Below are 18,664 nucleotides of genomic sequence, written 5' to 3'. Positions count from 1 at the left end.
CAACCTGCAGAGTGGCTTTTTTAAACTTTTGTAGCATTTAATCAATTGTGCGCTCATTTCTGTCACTGAAATTTTGCTCAGTGTTTATCTGAGGGATGTGCTCCCTAGGGACTACATAAATCATCACCAATACAAATGCAAAATAGCTTTGTTATAGCTGGACTGATTTTGTATTGCTTATAATATTAAAATCTGGTATGACTGTGACACAAAAGGACTGAGTTGTCATGTCCCTGTGACTTCCAGCATGAAGGACATCCCACCGTTCTTTTTAATTTGCATTTGCTCTAATGTTTCTGGTGCAGGTGAGACGGCTAGGTAGCATTAAGTGCACAGAGATTGGCATCTATACAGTTCTGCAACATCGCTCTCGGTGACCTCCTGGTGACTTGTGGGAACAGAGCCTCAGCTGAAAGAGCAGGAACGTGTGTCACCCCGACTGTGAGCAATTCACAAAATGTCTCTAAGGTACCTCCACATGCAATGCAGCTATCCTGCACTAAGAGATGTTCAGTGGGACCAGTTCTCGTCTATGGTCTATAAGCTCACAAATGTCCAGCTTTTTATGGAGCTGATCATCACTTCGTACATTCAACATACTATGAAGGTTTCATCCAGATCCATTACTAGGATATCTAGGCTTTAAAGCAAATGAGGAATTGTTTAACTGAAGCTAATTCACTTCTGGCAGGGTAAATGACAGCCAGTAGGGTAAGTGATACCAGGTTCCATTTTCAGATCCATAGCCTCTGTGTCTGCCTATAAAATGGGGATATAGTTTTCATTTCTTTAGAAAAAAGCTGTGAGGATGAAGACAGAGCTCCAAAACTCCAGTCATGAGGTATCTAGGTTAGATTAGTAGATCCTGAAAGATGCTGAGTATCTTCTGAGATATGCCAAGACTGTCCAACACAAGGACACAACTCATCTGCAATTCTGAAAGTCAGTGGAGTTTGACTTCTTCAGCTTGCTCCAAGGTGTTACTCGGGTACTCCACTCTAAGTAAGAGAAGATCTGATTTCTTACACGGGCACAGCTGATGCAGCTACTGCTAAACTTTTGAGTTTTGACTTTTTAAAAGAAAGATTGCTCCCTGGCATGGTTTGTTTCACATCATCCCGCTGCTCTGATAATGACATGGAACTCCTGTGGCAACAATTTATTCTCCTCAGCCATTAAGCACAAAATAAAAGCAGGCACAAAAATCTATGCAAGATATGCAAGCTTGCTCCTACGTAACCAAGAAAAATACATAACTGAAATATATCTAGTTTAAAAAAGAAAACAAAACATGTTCCATATTTTCACTAATTATTGTCTTGAATTTCTATTTTGCTCTTCACTTCTTCTTTTAAAAAATTGGATAGATGCAATAACATTCCTCAGATTATAAAGGAGAGGTGACAAGCAATGGAGTTCAAAATTTCCTGAGGTTTACTTTTTCTTTCTTCTTTTTTCCTTTTTTCTTTTTTTTTTTTTTTTTTAATTGGTGGGGGGCAGACGCTACTTCCAGGTTCTGGGGCAAAACTATTGGAACTTCAGCTGTGAAAGATGTCTTTTGGTTTTAGGCTTTTTCAGGCCCCTCCTGCTAGTGTGAAATGAAAATAACATCTTTAGAAAGCCTCTTCCAGCCAAATATCTCATGCAGTTTTGCAATTCAAAGGTTTGGATGATCCAAATAAGACTATGTAACTTTTTGCTCTCTTTTGTTTTTATTTGGAGGCACCACCATTCAATGTATTGGTAGATTATCCAGCAGCTACAGAATAGCATAAAAGACAAATAAGTTTTGTTAAATTATGGTTCTTTGGGACAACCCACTTTACCTGAGAAGCATTAAGACCCTTCTCTTGGTCATTTGTTATTGTCAGGTCAAATGGCACCAGGCAGTGCTGTTACACGTGCTAGTTTTCTCAGCATGCAAGCCAAGATTTTTGTCCTAGAAATACCTTTTTGATGTGAATTTTGTGAAAATTGGTACAGGTAGAAAACAGTTTTCTGTCCACTGGAGTCCCTGGTCTGTGTAGAGCTGCTTGGTAACAAGACAGACAAACCTCTGTAAAATGGAATTCCTAGTGAGATTATTTAGGACAGTTGCATATACATAAAGAAATCAGGACACACTTAGAGCATGTCCAACATCTGCCGGAAGTAACTTCAAAGGGCTTCAGTGCCACTCAGCAGTTGGAAGATAAAGTATACAGTACAGTTTGTAGCGTTAGAAGAAAAAGTAAATTTACATAATCATAGTCTTGTAGAGGACCTGGATGAAGTTTAACGATATGGGATGTGCTTATATAGGTGTTTTCCATACAATGTACACCAGACCACAACAACAACAACAACAACAACAACAACAACAACAACAAAACTAGGACATACTACAAGGAAAGATCTGGAAAAAAGAAAAAAGGATTTTGCTACTTTCATCAGAATTTGTAATAAAGTATTTTCTTCTTTTAAATGTTCTCATTTTATTAAAAAAAGTAAAAAAGTAAACATTCATCAGTATCACTGGATATTTATCTATTTTTGGAAGTTATTAGTTGAAGAAAGACAAAGAACAGCAAGAGAGAAAGCATTTCAACAGAAAAAAAAAATATTGAAAAAGAACAGGCAATACTGGAAAGTATTCCTCCACCTGCAATACAGAACCGCTAGCATTGACTTTACTGAAGTGGAAGGGTAGTAAGGGGCAGGAAATCAGTATTGCTAGACTCAGCCCTGACGTTCACGCTAAATGCCTGCTCCCTGCAACACGTTATTGTACCTGTTCGTCAGAAAGATAAATGCAGACCTGGAAATACAAACTGATTCATCCTTTATTGCACCATGATTCATTCATTGACAGGGACGGGAGAGGAAGTTGGGAATTTTAGTTGCCAGTTGCCTGTTCTTGCTAAACTAATATAGTCTTTTTTTGACAGTATATGCCTAGGTCTTTTCCCATAGAAGCCAAAGAATATTTTGAATTTGAAGGAAATTGGAGTCAGGTCTGCAATTTCATCTATGATTTACTGAAATCTTTCTTTCACTCAATATCTGTGCCAAATAAATGTTTCTTCAAAATCTGTCCATTCCCAAATAAGATTACTTGGTCATGGGAGAGATTTTAGTTCTCCTTAGAAAGTACAGAAGAGCTTGTCTTGAGAATCCACCAAATTTGCAGTGCTATGGTTTGACTTTCTAAGTATGTCATCATCAGCCTGTGAAACAACATATAAAGAAAATAAAATTAATGTTCTTCACCTAATATACTGTGTTAATGGTTGTTACTTAGTTCACTACCACTATGCTTTAAAAATAAAATGGATTTAATTTACTCACTACAGTACCTAGCAGAAAGTACACTAAAATTATTTCCCCCTTAAAAGAACACGCTGTAAAGGCCCATTACAATATAATTACTGCCAAAAAAGCATTTTACATTTCCTTGAGATAAGCTGCAGTAGTGTAGTTTGAAATTCAACTTCCATTGATTCAGGATTAGAGTAGCACGTTTAGATAATAAGCAGAAGGATCTCAGATAACAGCCTGAGTGAACCATCGGACTATAGTGTTTAGCCTGAGAAAATGTGTTTATCTGAAGGGCTCTTGGGACTAATATGGTTCCTCTTCAAAGCTTGAAGCAGGGGGCAAAAATCATAGTCCTGGAGGTTGGCAGGATAAACATGTCCTGTGATTTGCTAGCAATTTGAGAGATGGATTTCACTACAGAGCGCACTGTTGTTGTCAGGTTGAAAAGTGTCTGCCTGGAAATGAATTCATGTGCACACAGCTCCAGACAAAGGGAAATCTCCCTGAAATGGCATGCCATCACATTTTAAGGCCAATTTTTCAATTCTCTGACTCACACCTGGAAAATATACTGGTGCACTAAGTTTATCATAAAAAGCTCACGTTTTAACAAGCAAAAATTGCTGCAATAATCTTGCAATGTACTGTCTCACTGACAGGTGCAGAAATCTATTTTTCTGCATATTTGCCTGCTACATGTCTGAAAACAAGTTTGCCTTTTCTACATAGGGTCATCTCAGATTGTTTTTTGGTGAAGGGAATGCTGTCTGATGATCTTTTAACATTTGGTGTGAGGTCTAAACGGGAAGGTTGGGTAATGTGTCATCAGGAGGAAAGCTGTGGCAAGAATAAAAGCTCCTGTGTCAGTCAACAGTTTATAAATACAGCAGGAGAGAGAACTGCAGTGTATGCTCCATGAGGAGGAATTCAAACTGGTGTCCAGAAGTAGCAATATATTTTTAAGTTAGAAGAGAGAGTGGGAAAACGTAAATGAGTGAACAGAAGGTTTCTATAACTCTGTGTGGAGGCTTTTTGTGCACCGTTGAAGCAGTTGGGCGTTGTCAGTCTCTGAGAATAATTGCGAGGGGGACTGAACACAGAATAAAGGACTTGAGGTCTGAATGTCCTTTCGTTTGCACCTACAGGTTTCCTGGAAATCAAAGAGTTTACTCCAGTTTAAATCAAATATAAGTAAATGCAGATGAGGTTTATGACACATTGGATAAGAAAAGGGAAACCCCAGAACTGCCTCCTCCCAAAACCTCTCCCAACCTTAAGGGACAGAGAGAGGCACATGGGTGAATTTCAAGGGAGAGTTGTTCAAAATATGTCCCATTAACATGGTTGAACAAGGAAGCTCAAGCTATCTTTACAGCTAACAATTTGCATTTGCAGATTTCCATTAAGGTTTTATTATTTACTCCACGTGCCAAATTGTAGCTAGCCTAGAGTGTTAAAAGCTAATTAAATAAAATTCCTCCTAAAGCTCAATCTCATATCTACTCTCTGTTTCTTTTCATTTCCTTTTTGGTTTTGTTTTAATTGAAATGTAGACGCAAAAAGAAAACTTTTGGTTTAAGAAGAGAACTTCTAGTTAAAGAAGAGCCAAAGGCATCATTGATAGCTTCTTCTAGCAGCAAATGTGGGGCTAAGGATACATGTCTTCTAGATTCAGCTGTGCCATTGAAAAAGAAAACCAACATCAACTTTTTCTTCCCTTCCTTCTCGCTGCATGCCAAGATTTCAAGCCTTATGGTAGGACCTGCTCAAGTAAGTGCTGTTTATGACAATTCGGCTACAAGCAGCTACATCAGCAATACCTGCTCTTGAAACTCTCTGAGGTAAATGTAACCTTATTCTGTCTGAAGTTGATTGCGGTGAGCAAAGACAGGCTACCCCGCTGGCAGATGTAGTGGGTGGTGAAAAGCAGGGGTAGTGAGTTCAGTGAAACATAACTACTTACACTAGCCCTACGTACATTAAGAATGTGCCTCTTACTGTATCTTCAGTGGAAAAATTATATTGGAAGAGCATTAGAAGACAACTGATGATGTAGAAAATATGTATCCAGAGTTCAAGGAACATCAGTCTGCTTCCTGAGAGGATCAGTCTGTCGTATTTAATGGTGTCTATGTATACGCATGAGAAGAGGAAGACCAATAACTAGATGAGCAATACTAATAGTTTATTCATGTTTCTGGTTTTCACGTTGTTTCAATGTTTTTTAACTTCAGAAAGTTGAGAACCAGAACTGTATTTCTGAAGCACCATCTATGTTTTTTGTGCTCCAAACTGTATCTATCAGTTAAAATATTTTTATCCAGTTTCAGGTATGAAATCAGATGTTGATTTTTAACTCTGGACTTGACAATAAAGAACTATATTAATTATTAATAAATCACAATATTTGGTCAGTGTTCAAGTGTTCAATTCTGCATAGGTACAGCAGGGAAAAGAGAAGCATATTTGGTGAAACATATTCTCTAGAACAACAACAAAATACATTAACTTCAGTCAGTTTTTCTATTGACTTCTTGTGTTTCCCAGATAGGGAAGAATTACAATTTTAGCTCCTTGATCTTCTGAAGTGATTAAAGTAATGATTCAAAGTTGATGATGAAGTATTTATGACTGTGAGGACACCAGGGAGAAATGAGATTTCCACAACATGATTTTGAAGCTGTAACACCATCTCTGCTTTAACATGAAACTTGGCGAGGTACCATCAGAGCACGCCACCGTCAGCATAACCGGGCGCTTTGGATTTTTCACCAAAGTCACAGCAGGGTTTCAGTTTGAACTTCAGTGAGAGTAACATTAAGCCCTCTGTGAGGAAAGAGGCTATTTTAGCTGTTGACTTGAATGGAGTTGGATTAGGTCTTGATTTATTCTGGAGATGTGTGGTGCAGACAGAGAGGCAACAAATTCAAAGACATCTGCAAAGACAAGCAGCTAAATCCAGGATACTTAGAATGGACAGTTTCTGAAAAATAGGGGCCTAGGAAAGCGGGAAGAGCTTCCTAGCATAGATAAACTGAGACATGTTTCAGTGACAATCTCCGCTGTAAGAACAGGGAAATTTAAAGCAGAGATTTTCTCGTATCAATTCAACTTGGATCATAAGGTAGAATAGATAACGCCCAGGCTGTACAATGTCCTGGGCTGATGTATCTGCAGAGTGTGGGTCTACTGCCACAGGTCTCTGCTTGCTCCAAAATCTCTGCACCACATTTCATTACGTGGTCATTATGTGCCGTGGGCCTCCAATATTATGGATATTTTGGTCCCTTCCTGAAACAAAACTTAAAATTCTCCAGCATTTCTCTGCTATTGTTCTCACCAGCTTTCACTGTTTGCATTATTCTGATTTCTTTTCTTACCTTACAACTGTCAGTTCTGCTAAAATTCATAATATTGGCAATAAATCCCCCCCCAATTAAAAATGAGGTTTTGTTCTAGTTTTTTATATGACCAAAAATCAAAAATCATGTAAAAATTGTACAGTTTTGTGGGGATTTTTTCCTAAAAAGTGAACATGACTGACAAAAGATGAGCTTTGTTTAAATCGCAAAACATAATATTTTCAGCTACTTAAAAGGCCAGTGCATAGGGATATTTTTTCCTTTTTCCTGAATCTAAAAAAAATTTTCAAAGGGAATTTTTTTTTTTCATTGTAAAAGAAGCTGATCGAAAATGAAATACCATTTAAAAAATACTCATTCTAATTAAAAAAAAACAGAAAAAAATAGAGGCTTTGATTTTGATGGGGGCTTAGGAAGAGAAGGAAACTCTCAGTAGCTGATTCTATCATTTTTTTATCAACAACACAAACTTTTATGTTTCTAGTAACAAAAACAAATGGAAAAAATCAAAGTAGAAGAAATTATTCCTCTTGGTTTTTACAACGTATTACTCCCCAGCTCAAAATAAAAGCACACCATCCATTTTTGTTTCATTCATCATCCATTCTTTGCGTTGACTTTAAGCTGCTTTATTTCCTTTGTATAAATAGTATTTGCATTACTGATGCAAATTTAAGATCAGGTAGCTCATGCTCTCTGCACAGGTCTGTAAGCAGGAACACAACGCAAGGAGCTCTTGTACCTACTGTACCCTCATCTGTGGTTTGCAGAGTTTAAATCCTGCACTCTCTCAGAGTCTCCACAACAAATTAGGAACACGCCTATGAAGATGAAGAAATCCTGTATAACACTTTGCTCCTCTTCCCATTAGCAAAAAGCTGGACACGTAAACTCTGATTCATCATTTCTCTTCAGCTCTGAGTAAGAAAGTTTTTTCATTTTTAGCATTTTAAACCTACAAAATAGGACTAAAAGGAATTTAGGAGTAGAATGAAGTAGATGCAGACAGTGAACTATATTAAAGGATAACACAGGAGGTCCCTAACACATAAAGCCTCCACTAAATAGCTGGAGATACAATTTCCCTAATGACTGTGTGCTAATGACGATATAAGGCTGAAGTGACTAGTCTCAGATTTCCTGAGTGAGCAAAGATGTTGCTTCCTTGTCTCCAACAGAAGTACAGATATTTTCAGACATATTGAGTAGCAACTATGATGTTCCTTCTTTCCCCCAGCCCAATCATTGCAGAAGCTATGCTAGGACTATTATGCATAAGAAACTTCTTGGACCTGTTATAACAATAAATTCAGGGTAAATGAAATTCACAGCTTTGGAGACATGCCTTGAAATTTAGCTTAAATTTTCTGGAGAATCAAACACTTTCACAGGAGACTCAGCAGCAAGTCACTGGTTAACTGCTGAGACTGTAAAATTTTGGGTCAAAGAAGAATAATTCAGGGCATCTTTTGATTCCTGAAACTGGGTTGAGTTCACTTTGAAATTGGCCTATATTTCATTCACATGTAAAACTCACGCCACAATCCCCCTGAACTACATTCGACTTACGTAACTTGATGCTGTTCTAATTCCTGGCAGCAGACTGCATTTCCCACCATTTGCAGTGCCCAGCTAAGGTGCATTCAGACATTTGGGAAACTGGGATCAAGGTTCCCAGGCTTATAATTCCTAAATCTTTTTTTTTTGTTTGTTTGTTTTAAGGATCTTCTGTCCTTGTTGACTGACTCATTCCCGTACAAGGCGCACACACGCTGTGGAAACTCATGAAACTATCAAAGCCTTCAGACAGAACCTGACGCATACCTCAGGAAAACATCGACCAGCTGCAACATTTTGATTAAACAATAAAAACGTTTTGAGATGGAAAGGGGATGAACTGAGTCAGGTAGAAGGACGTCTTGCATTTATCAACTTCTTTTGCCTTACTGTATGTGAAAATTCCCTGACTGATGCTCACACATGTATATACTCATTATATGTACGCTGTGTGTTACTTTTGGCATTAAGATCTTTTCCTTACAGGTGAGCATTTGATGTTTAAACATAATGTGGGGAGAAGAATGGTAACAAAATATTTGATCTACAAGTAGACCAGAAGATTCCTGTAATATATTGAAAAACATGAATGATAAACACATAAGACAAACCAACAGCAGCATTTATTAATTCCATGATTGTAATAGATGCTTCTGCATACCAGAGAAAAAGAAGCAAACAGCTTTTTATCTTCTACTCGATTAAATTTGTCTGTCTTTTCTGGTCAGATTTTGAAGTTATACTATACCACTGAAGCACTCCTTTAATCTTCTCCTTTGTTAATTCCTCAATGTTTTTCTGCCACTGCTCCCTTTATGTTTGAATAGGGAAGCTTGTTTCTAGCTCTGTGACCCATATATCTGAGGTTAAAATCTTTGGTTTTATCTCTGATTGAATAGTTCACATTGGGAAACTACTTACCTGTCCAGCAGTGTCTAGAATGTCCAAATAGGCTGGTTCGTCATCAATTCGGACTTGAGTTTTATAGGCATCCTCTGAAAAACACAGTGCAGTACGACTAAGCATAGGAGTGGCTCAGAGAATGGAAAATGAAATAGCTTTGCTAGTTTGGAGTAGGCTTTTCAAAACCTCTCCAGTCTGACCTAACTTTTCTTTCTTTCAAGTCAAAAAGACTCTTTCTGAAATCCTACTATCACTGCAAAGTATTAGTAAAAGGGACTGATCTAGTCTTTTCTGTTACACTACCTCAAAATATTAAAGAAGTAAATTTGTCTCTCTTTAGAAGGATAGCACAGACCATAGGTGGTGTTTAAGTCACAAAGCTTCAGAGGCGTTGTGCTGGTGCTGTGCAGCAGAGTGGTTTTTACTTACCACCATCACACTTCCACAGAGCTTTTCCAGCAAATAGTTTCAAGCTAAAGATTGTCTAAATTACTGGGACAGTGTCCCTGTGGCTGAAGGGGGCTTCTGGCTCAGATATGTCAGAGCAATTAATTAGACCTCTGTATACCTCTGGAGAAGATGCAAATGGCTTTTTTAAACTAAATTCTGTAATGAGCGTCCCCATACACATCATGGCTGGGGGTGGAGGGGGGAAAAACTGTGCTTGGTGGACATGATATGTGTCAAGCTAAATTTGGAAAGAGAAAAACAAAAAAGGTGAACTGCTATTTGCATAAACGGTTTTCCTCACATTTAAATTTTGTTCTCCTCTCAACATTTGCATTTACTTCCTAAGGTTAAATGGACCTTAGATACCAGGCCATGTTCATACTTGAAATAGTCTTGGAAAATATCTGCGCTGTTTAATTAAACAATAATGCATAGCAGCCGGGGTGGTTTTGGTGACTGATGTTCTGCTTTGGCTGTGCATTGAGGTGTGAAGACAAGACAAGTACATCTAGTGCATCTGAGAAGTGTCATTAATCATCATGAGCATATGGCTGGCCCTGTACAAAGACTCAATCCTGCAAGCCCTGGTTGCCAGAGACCCTCAGGACTAGGCTCTCAATGTTTATTGAGATAATATTGGGATTATAATATGAGATTATATTGCAGGTAGCTGGAATTCTCAGGACAGTCCAATTTGTACCCTTTGTATCTTGCATCATATGACACTCTGTAAAAGCAGGTAAAAACTTGGTTTCCACCTGCACAAAGGAAACGCTAGAGCATTCAGATATGAAGGATTCTGTATGGCCTTAACTCAGCCCAGTCCTGTGCAGTCAGTGGCAGGCTATCTTTAATAACATAATCACATACAGTAATTTCCATGACTCTCCTGCTTCTTTTAGGCCTCAGTTCAGCAAATTACTTAGGCACATGCCTTGCTTTAAACAAATACCTAATCCCATTGATATTAGGAGGACCCAGAGGCTTAGGTAACTGTATAATACATTGCCCTGCTAGGAAAGCCAGAGCACTCCAACCAGCATATGTTTCAGTCAATAGATCTCTTTCTAGAGATTGCTGAATAAGAAACTCCATGCTAAAGATGGACCGTATAGAGTGAAATAGGCTATTTACGGTTCAAGTAATCTATTGTGGTACAACAATGATGTGTGCAGTAGAATTTTTATCTTTTAACTAAAAATTAAAACAAAGTATGAAAATACGTAAAATGAAATATGGTGTTTCCTTCATATAGATTCTATTAATACTCTAAAGTATTATTAATATATTGCCATGCAGGTGGGTGCCCATTTGCATTACATTCATGAATACGTAATTAACATATGACTTGCATAAATTTAGCTTGCACTCTTGGCTCCGCAGCTGGATACTCTGAAGCCAATATTCTGTGGTCCTATTTCTCTCTTCACCTAGACCAATCTGAGTTTTAATACAGCAGCTTTAAAACAGTTAATGCAGAGAGACATTTGGATACTTAAATTCAGCTTGGATAAAAATGAAGCTGGAATCTAGATAAATCCTGTCATACTTGCTAAGGAAATGAATTAGGAGTTCAGAGTTATTAACTAAAAGACCCACTGGCTTCTGAATATGTCATAGCTTTCAGTAAGTAAATGTAAGATATCTACGTCTAATCCCTGAGCTACTCCAGGTGTTCCCCGATATCATGCCACTGTAATCAGTTTCAACTGTTAAAAGCTGGAGCGAGGTTATGTTTATAACCCTTTTACTTTGCAAAGGTAACACAGAACATACAACCCCATTGTGTTATTTTCATTTGTTTTCTCAAACTACTGACCTTAAAACACTTCACAAAGATGTGCCAGTGTGAAACTGTCCTGGTTTCATTCTTAATATATGCTAACGTCTTCTGTTGGTGGTAGTGAAACAGATTTTGTTGGGCATTGACCAAGCACATGAATCTAAACGGTTTTCTAGGCAATTGTATTTGGAACGTGCCGTTTACTTGTAGTATTTGCCTTTGCCCCAAGAAATGTGGAGATGAAACCGGAGGGAGATATGACTTTCCTTTGTAATATTCTCTCTCTGCATATGTGCAAAAAGCAGGTTAGTACAGATAATTTAGAAAAGCTTAAAAATATCCTCAGCTGGGGTGTGATAAGCAGCGGTATTCTCAACCTGTATCTGTATGGAAAATAAATGGGAGATTTAACACCTACTTTTCTTATGGCACTCATTTAAGAGGAAGTCCTAAAGCCCACACTTATCAAGGGAATTGCTGTCTTGAGCTGACACCCTCATACCAGAGATCAGATCAGAGCACCCACTTATGACCTATCAGCTTCTTAATGCTCAAGCACAACCAGTCTTTTGAGGGGCACGATCTTTCTCTTTACTCTGTGTTCACTGATCTCCTGGGCTACTAAGACAGTGAATTTTTCCAGTGCAGAAGGTAGAAGGAAGATGTATAACTTGAAAACCATGTTTCCCATCTCATGTCGTATAGACCAAAAAGACAAACTAAGAGTGGAAGAGCTGTACCATTTAGTTCTGGTCTACAAGTAATACTTTTAAACTGGGATTTCATCTCAGGAGTAATGGAAATAGAGCTAAGTGAGGGATTACATAGACAAACATCTTTATTTTACTCTGTTGGACTACAGAGCAGAGGCATTAATCTGGAAAGAAACAGCCTCCTAGAGATCAAAAGTTGGATATGTCTGTACGTTGGACCCCGTTAACATATTTTTTGTTTTATTAATAGCTATAACGTTAAGCAGAAATCCTGGTGCCTTCGCACACTTCCTAAGGGATTTCAGAAGGGACTACTATGTGGCTAGTCTTTTTAGTCCAGGCAACATAGTACACATTAGGGTCACATTAAGGAAACAGAAACCCTGAGAATCTGAGCGGAACATGCTGTTTACATGTGGACAGAGAAGAACAGAAGTGAAGATGTTCCACTGAAATAGCATCTGAGTGTATATAAAACAAAGCAGGAAAGTATTCATCAGGAGTACTAGAAAACTCACTGTCTCATCTCCTCTCTTTAAAAAATATTCACATTATTACAAATGCTGTCTGGTATATTTACACTATTCACAATGTTTGAGTACATTACATTTTCTTTCACCTAATTAATTTATAATACTAATATAATGCTCCCTTTAAAGTTAATTGGGAGCTGCTAAGCCATGTGTATCTGGAGTTTACATCCTACAGCTCTAAGGACTAATATTTATTAAAAGGCCAAACTCCAGCTGCCATTTCAGTAAAGCATTAAGATAAGGTACAAAAAAGAGACAAGAATAATAATTAGTCATCAGACAATAAATCAGACCATAACTATATTTCTTATATTAAGTTCAGTATTAGTCTTTTTCTGTGAGGCTAACTGTAAGGTCTCAGCTTTTGGTTTAGGTAAAATGCAGCAGAAAGATAGGGTATTATAAGAAAAAATTGTGGATGGACTTTATTGATATTGCTGTGAGATATAACCATGATTCAGAGACTGCAAGAATGAGCATTTTGTAGGTACCAAAGAGAAAAATTAAGTAAAGCTCCTGCATCCTTACAATCTGTATAAACGTGAATATATGAATATATGAACTGGATAGTTAAAATATCTGGTAAAACTTAATTTTTAAAGAGAATTGTTCTCTTTCCCCCCCCTCTATATAGAATATGGGCTTCTTTAAGAATTTTATTTGCTACAAACATTAAAAATAAAAATGAAAATAGGTAAAAATTTCAGCTTAAAAAATTATATTACTTGGCTTGAATTATTACTATTTACTGTTTTCCAGGGTGGGAAAAAACCAAATAGATCTCCAACTGTTTTCTGAACGGCACCTATTCTTTTTTTATTATTAATTCTTTCCTCCTTTACTGAATATCTCATTTAAACCAAGAAAAAATGTTTTTTCAAAAGGCACTTTTTAGCTTTTTTTTTCTTAATTGTTTGATTGGCCTTTGCAGTGTTATGAAAGAAAAGAAAAAATTCTTCCTTAAGCCTTTTGTCATCTGGCTTCTTTTTGTAAAAATGAATGCATCCTCTTTTTTCAGCTTTCCTTTTTTATAGGACATCATTCTGGAGACAGAAGTACAATAATTAATACAAGGCTGTGTTGCAATCAGTTATCTTAGCACTGGAGAAGCTAGATTCATAAAAAATATATCAAAGCACTTTTTCAGCTATGAGCAGGTAACTGCTTCATGACAAATAGATTTGGATGGCGTACAGTTTAAAGGGGAGTTGGAATGGGCTTTTCATCTGTATTACAGACATGTTCCAGTCCCTGAAATATAGGTCAGCTGCTTCTTTCTTCCATTTGTTAATTCTGCTTATATTCTTTCTAAATAAATATTCTCTCTTCTTCTCTGTCTTATATACTACCAAATGCAGTTAAAACCAATCAGATTCTCACATATATAGATGAGTCAAAATATATTTTATTTGGCTAAGGAGGTGCCAAACCAGCAGAAGGAAGTCCAAGCGCAGTCAGCCACACCTGGAGTTCTGTCTCTTGTCGTTCTCCCTGTGTGCCAAAAAGACAGCAGGAGACCCAGCTCTTGGTGTGCTTAGATTATCTGCTACATACGCATTTTAATCCAGAGATGCTCCTGAACGTAGGATGATCATGAGTCTTTGGCTGGATGAGCGCTGTTTCTATTTATAAGCAGGAATTTTTAAATAAAAAGAGAGTGGATGAACAGGGACGTAAACCACTGTACCAACTACTACACATAAACTTCTATTTGAGATAAAAATATGCATGTCATAGGAATTGCCCATCAAAATACATTGGTCTTACAATTTCCCTTAGCACATAATTATTTTCCTGGAGTATGAGTGTTTTATAATTTGGGTGAGCATTGCTATCAGCATTTTGCAGACAAGGACAGCAAGTCACAGAGGTTGCCTTCCTATGAGCTATGCACGCGTGATTAGCAATGAATGGCTTAGTATAGTAGAACTGACAGATTTGATTGCCTTGTATTCTGTAAATACTCATGTAGATAGCGGTATCCTTTAAAATAAGGCAAGTAGGAAAATTAGTACTAGACTAGTAGCTAGAATACTTAAATATCCCATTTCCAGTTCCGCCTAGTGTTACATAATTCTAGCAATTAAGAATACTTCAGATTATTCTTCCCAGTGCTGCTGCTTTTTATTTCTCAGCATTGAACTGCATTTGCCATTATGCTGTCATTTGTTTAGCTTTGTCAGGTCTTTGTCAGATCTTTCAGGTTTTGCTCAGTTTTGTGTTAACAGCACAAGTTGCCTGCTCCCGCCTATACAAGCGATGGTAACAGACAACGTCATTCTAGGCAGAATAATGGTTTGCCGAACAGAGAAAAAATGACCGCTGCCTTTCCAAATCCACAGATAGAAACTCTTTCTTCAGTAACCACACACTTCGAACACCTCTGCTGTTTCTATGAAAGAGAAGCAGGTAAGTAATGCAGCATTTAATGCAGATAGTACCTCTCTGCTAGCCTTATTCTTGTAAAAAGACTACTATGTAGGCCTTGAGAAAATTAAAATAATCTGAGAAAAAACAAAGCATTAGTCATGTTAAGTGCTTATCGTAAAAGGAATTCATACATTTATTCATTATACATTCAGTTGCATGATGAGAAACACAGCACTTTCTATCTTTCAGTTTTCATTTTAGCATTCAAATTACCATAAACATATTTTCAGATAAGATATTAAACCAAGGTCTTGGCCACATATGTCTTCAGAAAAGATTCTGTAATGTTGTTTTCAAATGGCCTTGCTAAATTCAAATGCATATTACTGTTGTACATTCCATGTCTCCTTATTAATTTCAATTGAAAATGCAATTCTTCGTTTCCTTTATTTAGCCTTTGTTCAGCATTATGACATGTTCTTAACTAACTGCTGTGCTCTGTTTTAGAGGTTCCTGTATCTTCAGTGGCACATAAAAACAAATCCTTGAGTATTCCTAAGATAATTCATGAATATAATTCATGAATATAACATATAATAGAAGTACTTCTATTCCCTAAGTCTGAAAACAGAAGAGCATAACAACTCATAACTTTTAGTTGATTTGACCCCCTGAAATAAGCAGTGCTAATATCTTCAGTGGAAAGCAGAAACGTAACTAGACTATGCCCAGATCCTCAAATAAACCTCTGTACTTAATCCTGCTACCATCAATGAAAAGTGGTGCCTAAATAACTGGAGGGGGACAGGGCCTACATTACCTGTTGAGCATCCAGAATTGTTGCAGCATAATAAATATTTGAGTTTAGGCCCAGTAAGTCCCATGCAGTCTGACTATTTGTTATTAGTAGTTTTTAACTGAGCCATCTTTACTTTCATACTCTTGTCTCCCTCCTTTAACTTAGGCTCTGGCTACCATTGACCATACTCTCTCTGCGTCTGGTTACAATAATAAAACTAAAAGCTTCCTCAGCCTAATGGGTATTCTGTTTGGTTCTCGCCTCACCGCAGTGCTCTTCTTTTAATGCCATTATGTATCTGTCTTAAACCAGCTGCTCTCAAATTAAGTTTCTCTCTCTTGTTGGGCTGCCTAATGTTTCAGATCTGTGCTCTGCAGGGCAAGACTGATAACACACAGCTGCTGAAGGAGCCTGATTGATTTTCAGCTTTGGGTACTTACATGGCAGTTTTCTCGGTGACCTGAAATGCACTCAGTGACTTCCAAATTGGGAAATGGGTTATCCATTGCACTTTCTGTCTTCTTTTTTTTTTTTTTTTTTTCCCAGTTGTACCTATAGATATGTGCAAGCACCTCTTCTTCAATGTCAGCTTGCAGTTTCATTACTGTGGTACCCTTTCATTCTTTGCTGAAAAGCAGGGGAAGCAAAAGCAACTTAATCTCACTTAGTCTGTGGTAGGCACAAAAAAGAAATGTTATCTGTTCTCTAAAGGGTTTTGTGTGAACAGAAATCTCAGTGAATTGAACTTTGAGCCAGTTAAATCTGTTTTTTCTTCTCTCTTTGGGTCCTCGTTATCATGATATTTACTAACAAAACAGTTGGAAAAGGAGACAATGTCCTGGGTGGCTTTCAAGAAGAACCAAAATTAAGAGTGATTTTGTTGCACAAAGTGTTGCATAGGAGAGGTTTTCATCTACGTGTACTCATCAAGAAGGAGACAAAGCACATGTATAACAGAAAATTCAAAGCAAGGTATCCACTTTCAGGCAAAGGTCAAAAATGTAAGACCTAAGTGGCCGGCAAGGCAAAATCATTGCTACATTCTCTGGTCATACAGCACTTTGCACACAGTCAGATCTCTGTCATCAGGGCTCAAAGGTTTTATATGGTGCAAATAAATTGTAACAGTATATGTGAACATAACACCTTCAGTCTGCATTCATGGTAGCAAATGCTCCACAGAAATCAATCAAAGCCATCCACCATTTATAACAATACGGACTACAAAAACCACCTTCACTACTACTTGCCCTCCATACAGTGAACGTTTTCACGCTGTTGACTTGGATGCATCATAGTTCTTTTACTTCAGTTTGGACTCAATATTCTGATGCACCAAGTCAACAGATCCTTCTGCACCAAGTACTGATATTTATCCATTCCCATGAGGTGCTTCATCGTAGGGAGATTAGACATATATATGGTTTTATGTGTTTGTGCATTGGTATGTAAGTACCTACGTATATAGACACAGAGAGATATGTAAGACTGAGGGTTCCTGAATGTGCAAGAAGAGAGTATCATAAATTAATACCTATGTGGAGCACCTGCAATGTGTGAAACTACTCACTTACTTACTTAGTCCTGAAAAAATTCAGGACTAGGAGCAGATTGAAAATGAAATAAAAAAAAATCAAATACAAATGTCTTCTACTATAGAAACATAACTTATTTTTATACTACTACAATATGTAATTTTTTACTATTTGCAACATTTTATTTTCTAGCTGCAGATATGCATTTTCCCCTTTAAAATGTAATTATTAACAAAGACAAAATGCATGTTCACAAGAGCCCATGAAAAACAGAATCGTTAAGAGTTCTGATCAAGTTCTAACTACAATTCATATAACCAAGATGAAGTCTGGAAAACAATATGCCCCTCTTCCTTCTTTCCCATAGACATATGGATGGAGAAGCTGATTACATTCTTACATTACAACATATTGTGAAATGTAGGATTCCCCTGGATGTAGAATAGTCACCTCCTATAAATGATGGGCTTCTGCAGAGAAGAAGGGATGCAGCAGAGCTTTGGATAGAAGACTGACAAAGTCTATCCGAATAATTTGGCCCAGTGCACTAACTATCATTCGTGATGCAAATGCTGTTATCAACAAAGCCACCATTTATTATTTTAATCTGCAAGAATGCACAGATGTGACTAAATTTATATAAACAATTATAAAGGATATGACTTGCTGCCCAGAAAAGTCACTCAGCTCTTCTTCAGACCTTGTATTACAGTCCTTCAAACAGGCTAAATTTTGCTTATAAAGTGTCCCACCCATGTGAATAAGACTATTCCAGTGACAAATATTTTTCTGCGAACCAGCTCTCAAAGAGAAAATACAATTTCTTACAAATGTTAGCATTTTTGCAAATCAGGGCTAAAGATAACTCAGGCAAACTTTTGCTGTAGCACTTGCTTCTCTGTTAGAAACCACTTGCAATATAGATAATGCTACTAATATTTAATAAAGACATATCATTACTTTCTCTGCTTCCAGAAAAATGTCATTTACTTCAAAGATGTACACGAACAAAGTGAACAAAGTACTCCTGTTTAATCAAAACATGATAATTAACAGGAGTCCAAGTACCCTTATCTTGGGGAACAAGAATAACAGGTAGCAATTTCACTACTATTTCAAGTCCGGGATTGTGCTACTGAGTGGGAGGATCTGACAGCTATTAATTCACTTCATGTCATTTCAAGGGGAGTAATTAACAAGTTGACTACATCTGCATGGCTATTAGCATGGATGGTGCCTTGGATTTAGTAAGGTGTAGATGGCTGCCGGCTTCCATGAAAGAAAGGTTAATGGAGACATTTGTCCTGTGATGAAGAATTTTGAATTGAGCGTCATAAATCATCCACCTCTAGGAAACCATAG

General features: G+C 37.4%; 1 protein-coding gene across 1 annotated transcript in view; it reads right to left on the bottom strand.

Annotated features, from left to right (window-relative positions):
• Positions 1–18,664, bottom strand: part of RIT2 (Ras-like without CAAX 2) — a 187,976-nt gene that overhangs the window by 105,070 nt on the left and 64,242 nt on the right. The window contains exon 3 of the mRNA XM_009331536.1: positions 9,138–9,211. Coding sequence (XP_009329811.1) covers positions 9,138–9,211 — 74 coding nt within the window. The remainder of the gene's footprint in view (positions 1–9,137; positions 9,212–18,664) is intronic.

This window comes from Pygoscelis adeliae, unplaced genomic scaffold, assembly GCF_000699105.1.
Source record: "Pygoscelis adeliae isolate BGI_AS28 unplaced genomic scaffold, ASM69910v1 Scaffold68, whole genome shotgun sequence".
NCBI classification, from domain to species: domain Eukaryota; kingdom Metazoa; phylum Chordata; class Aves; order Sphenisciformes; family Spheniscidae; genus Pygoscelis; species Pygoscelis adeliae.
The sequence above is the reverse complement of the archived record's forward strand: the minus strand, read 5'-3'. Positions and strand labels throughout refer to the sequence as shown.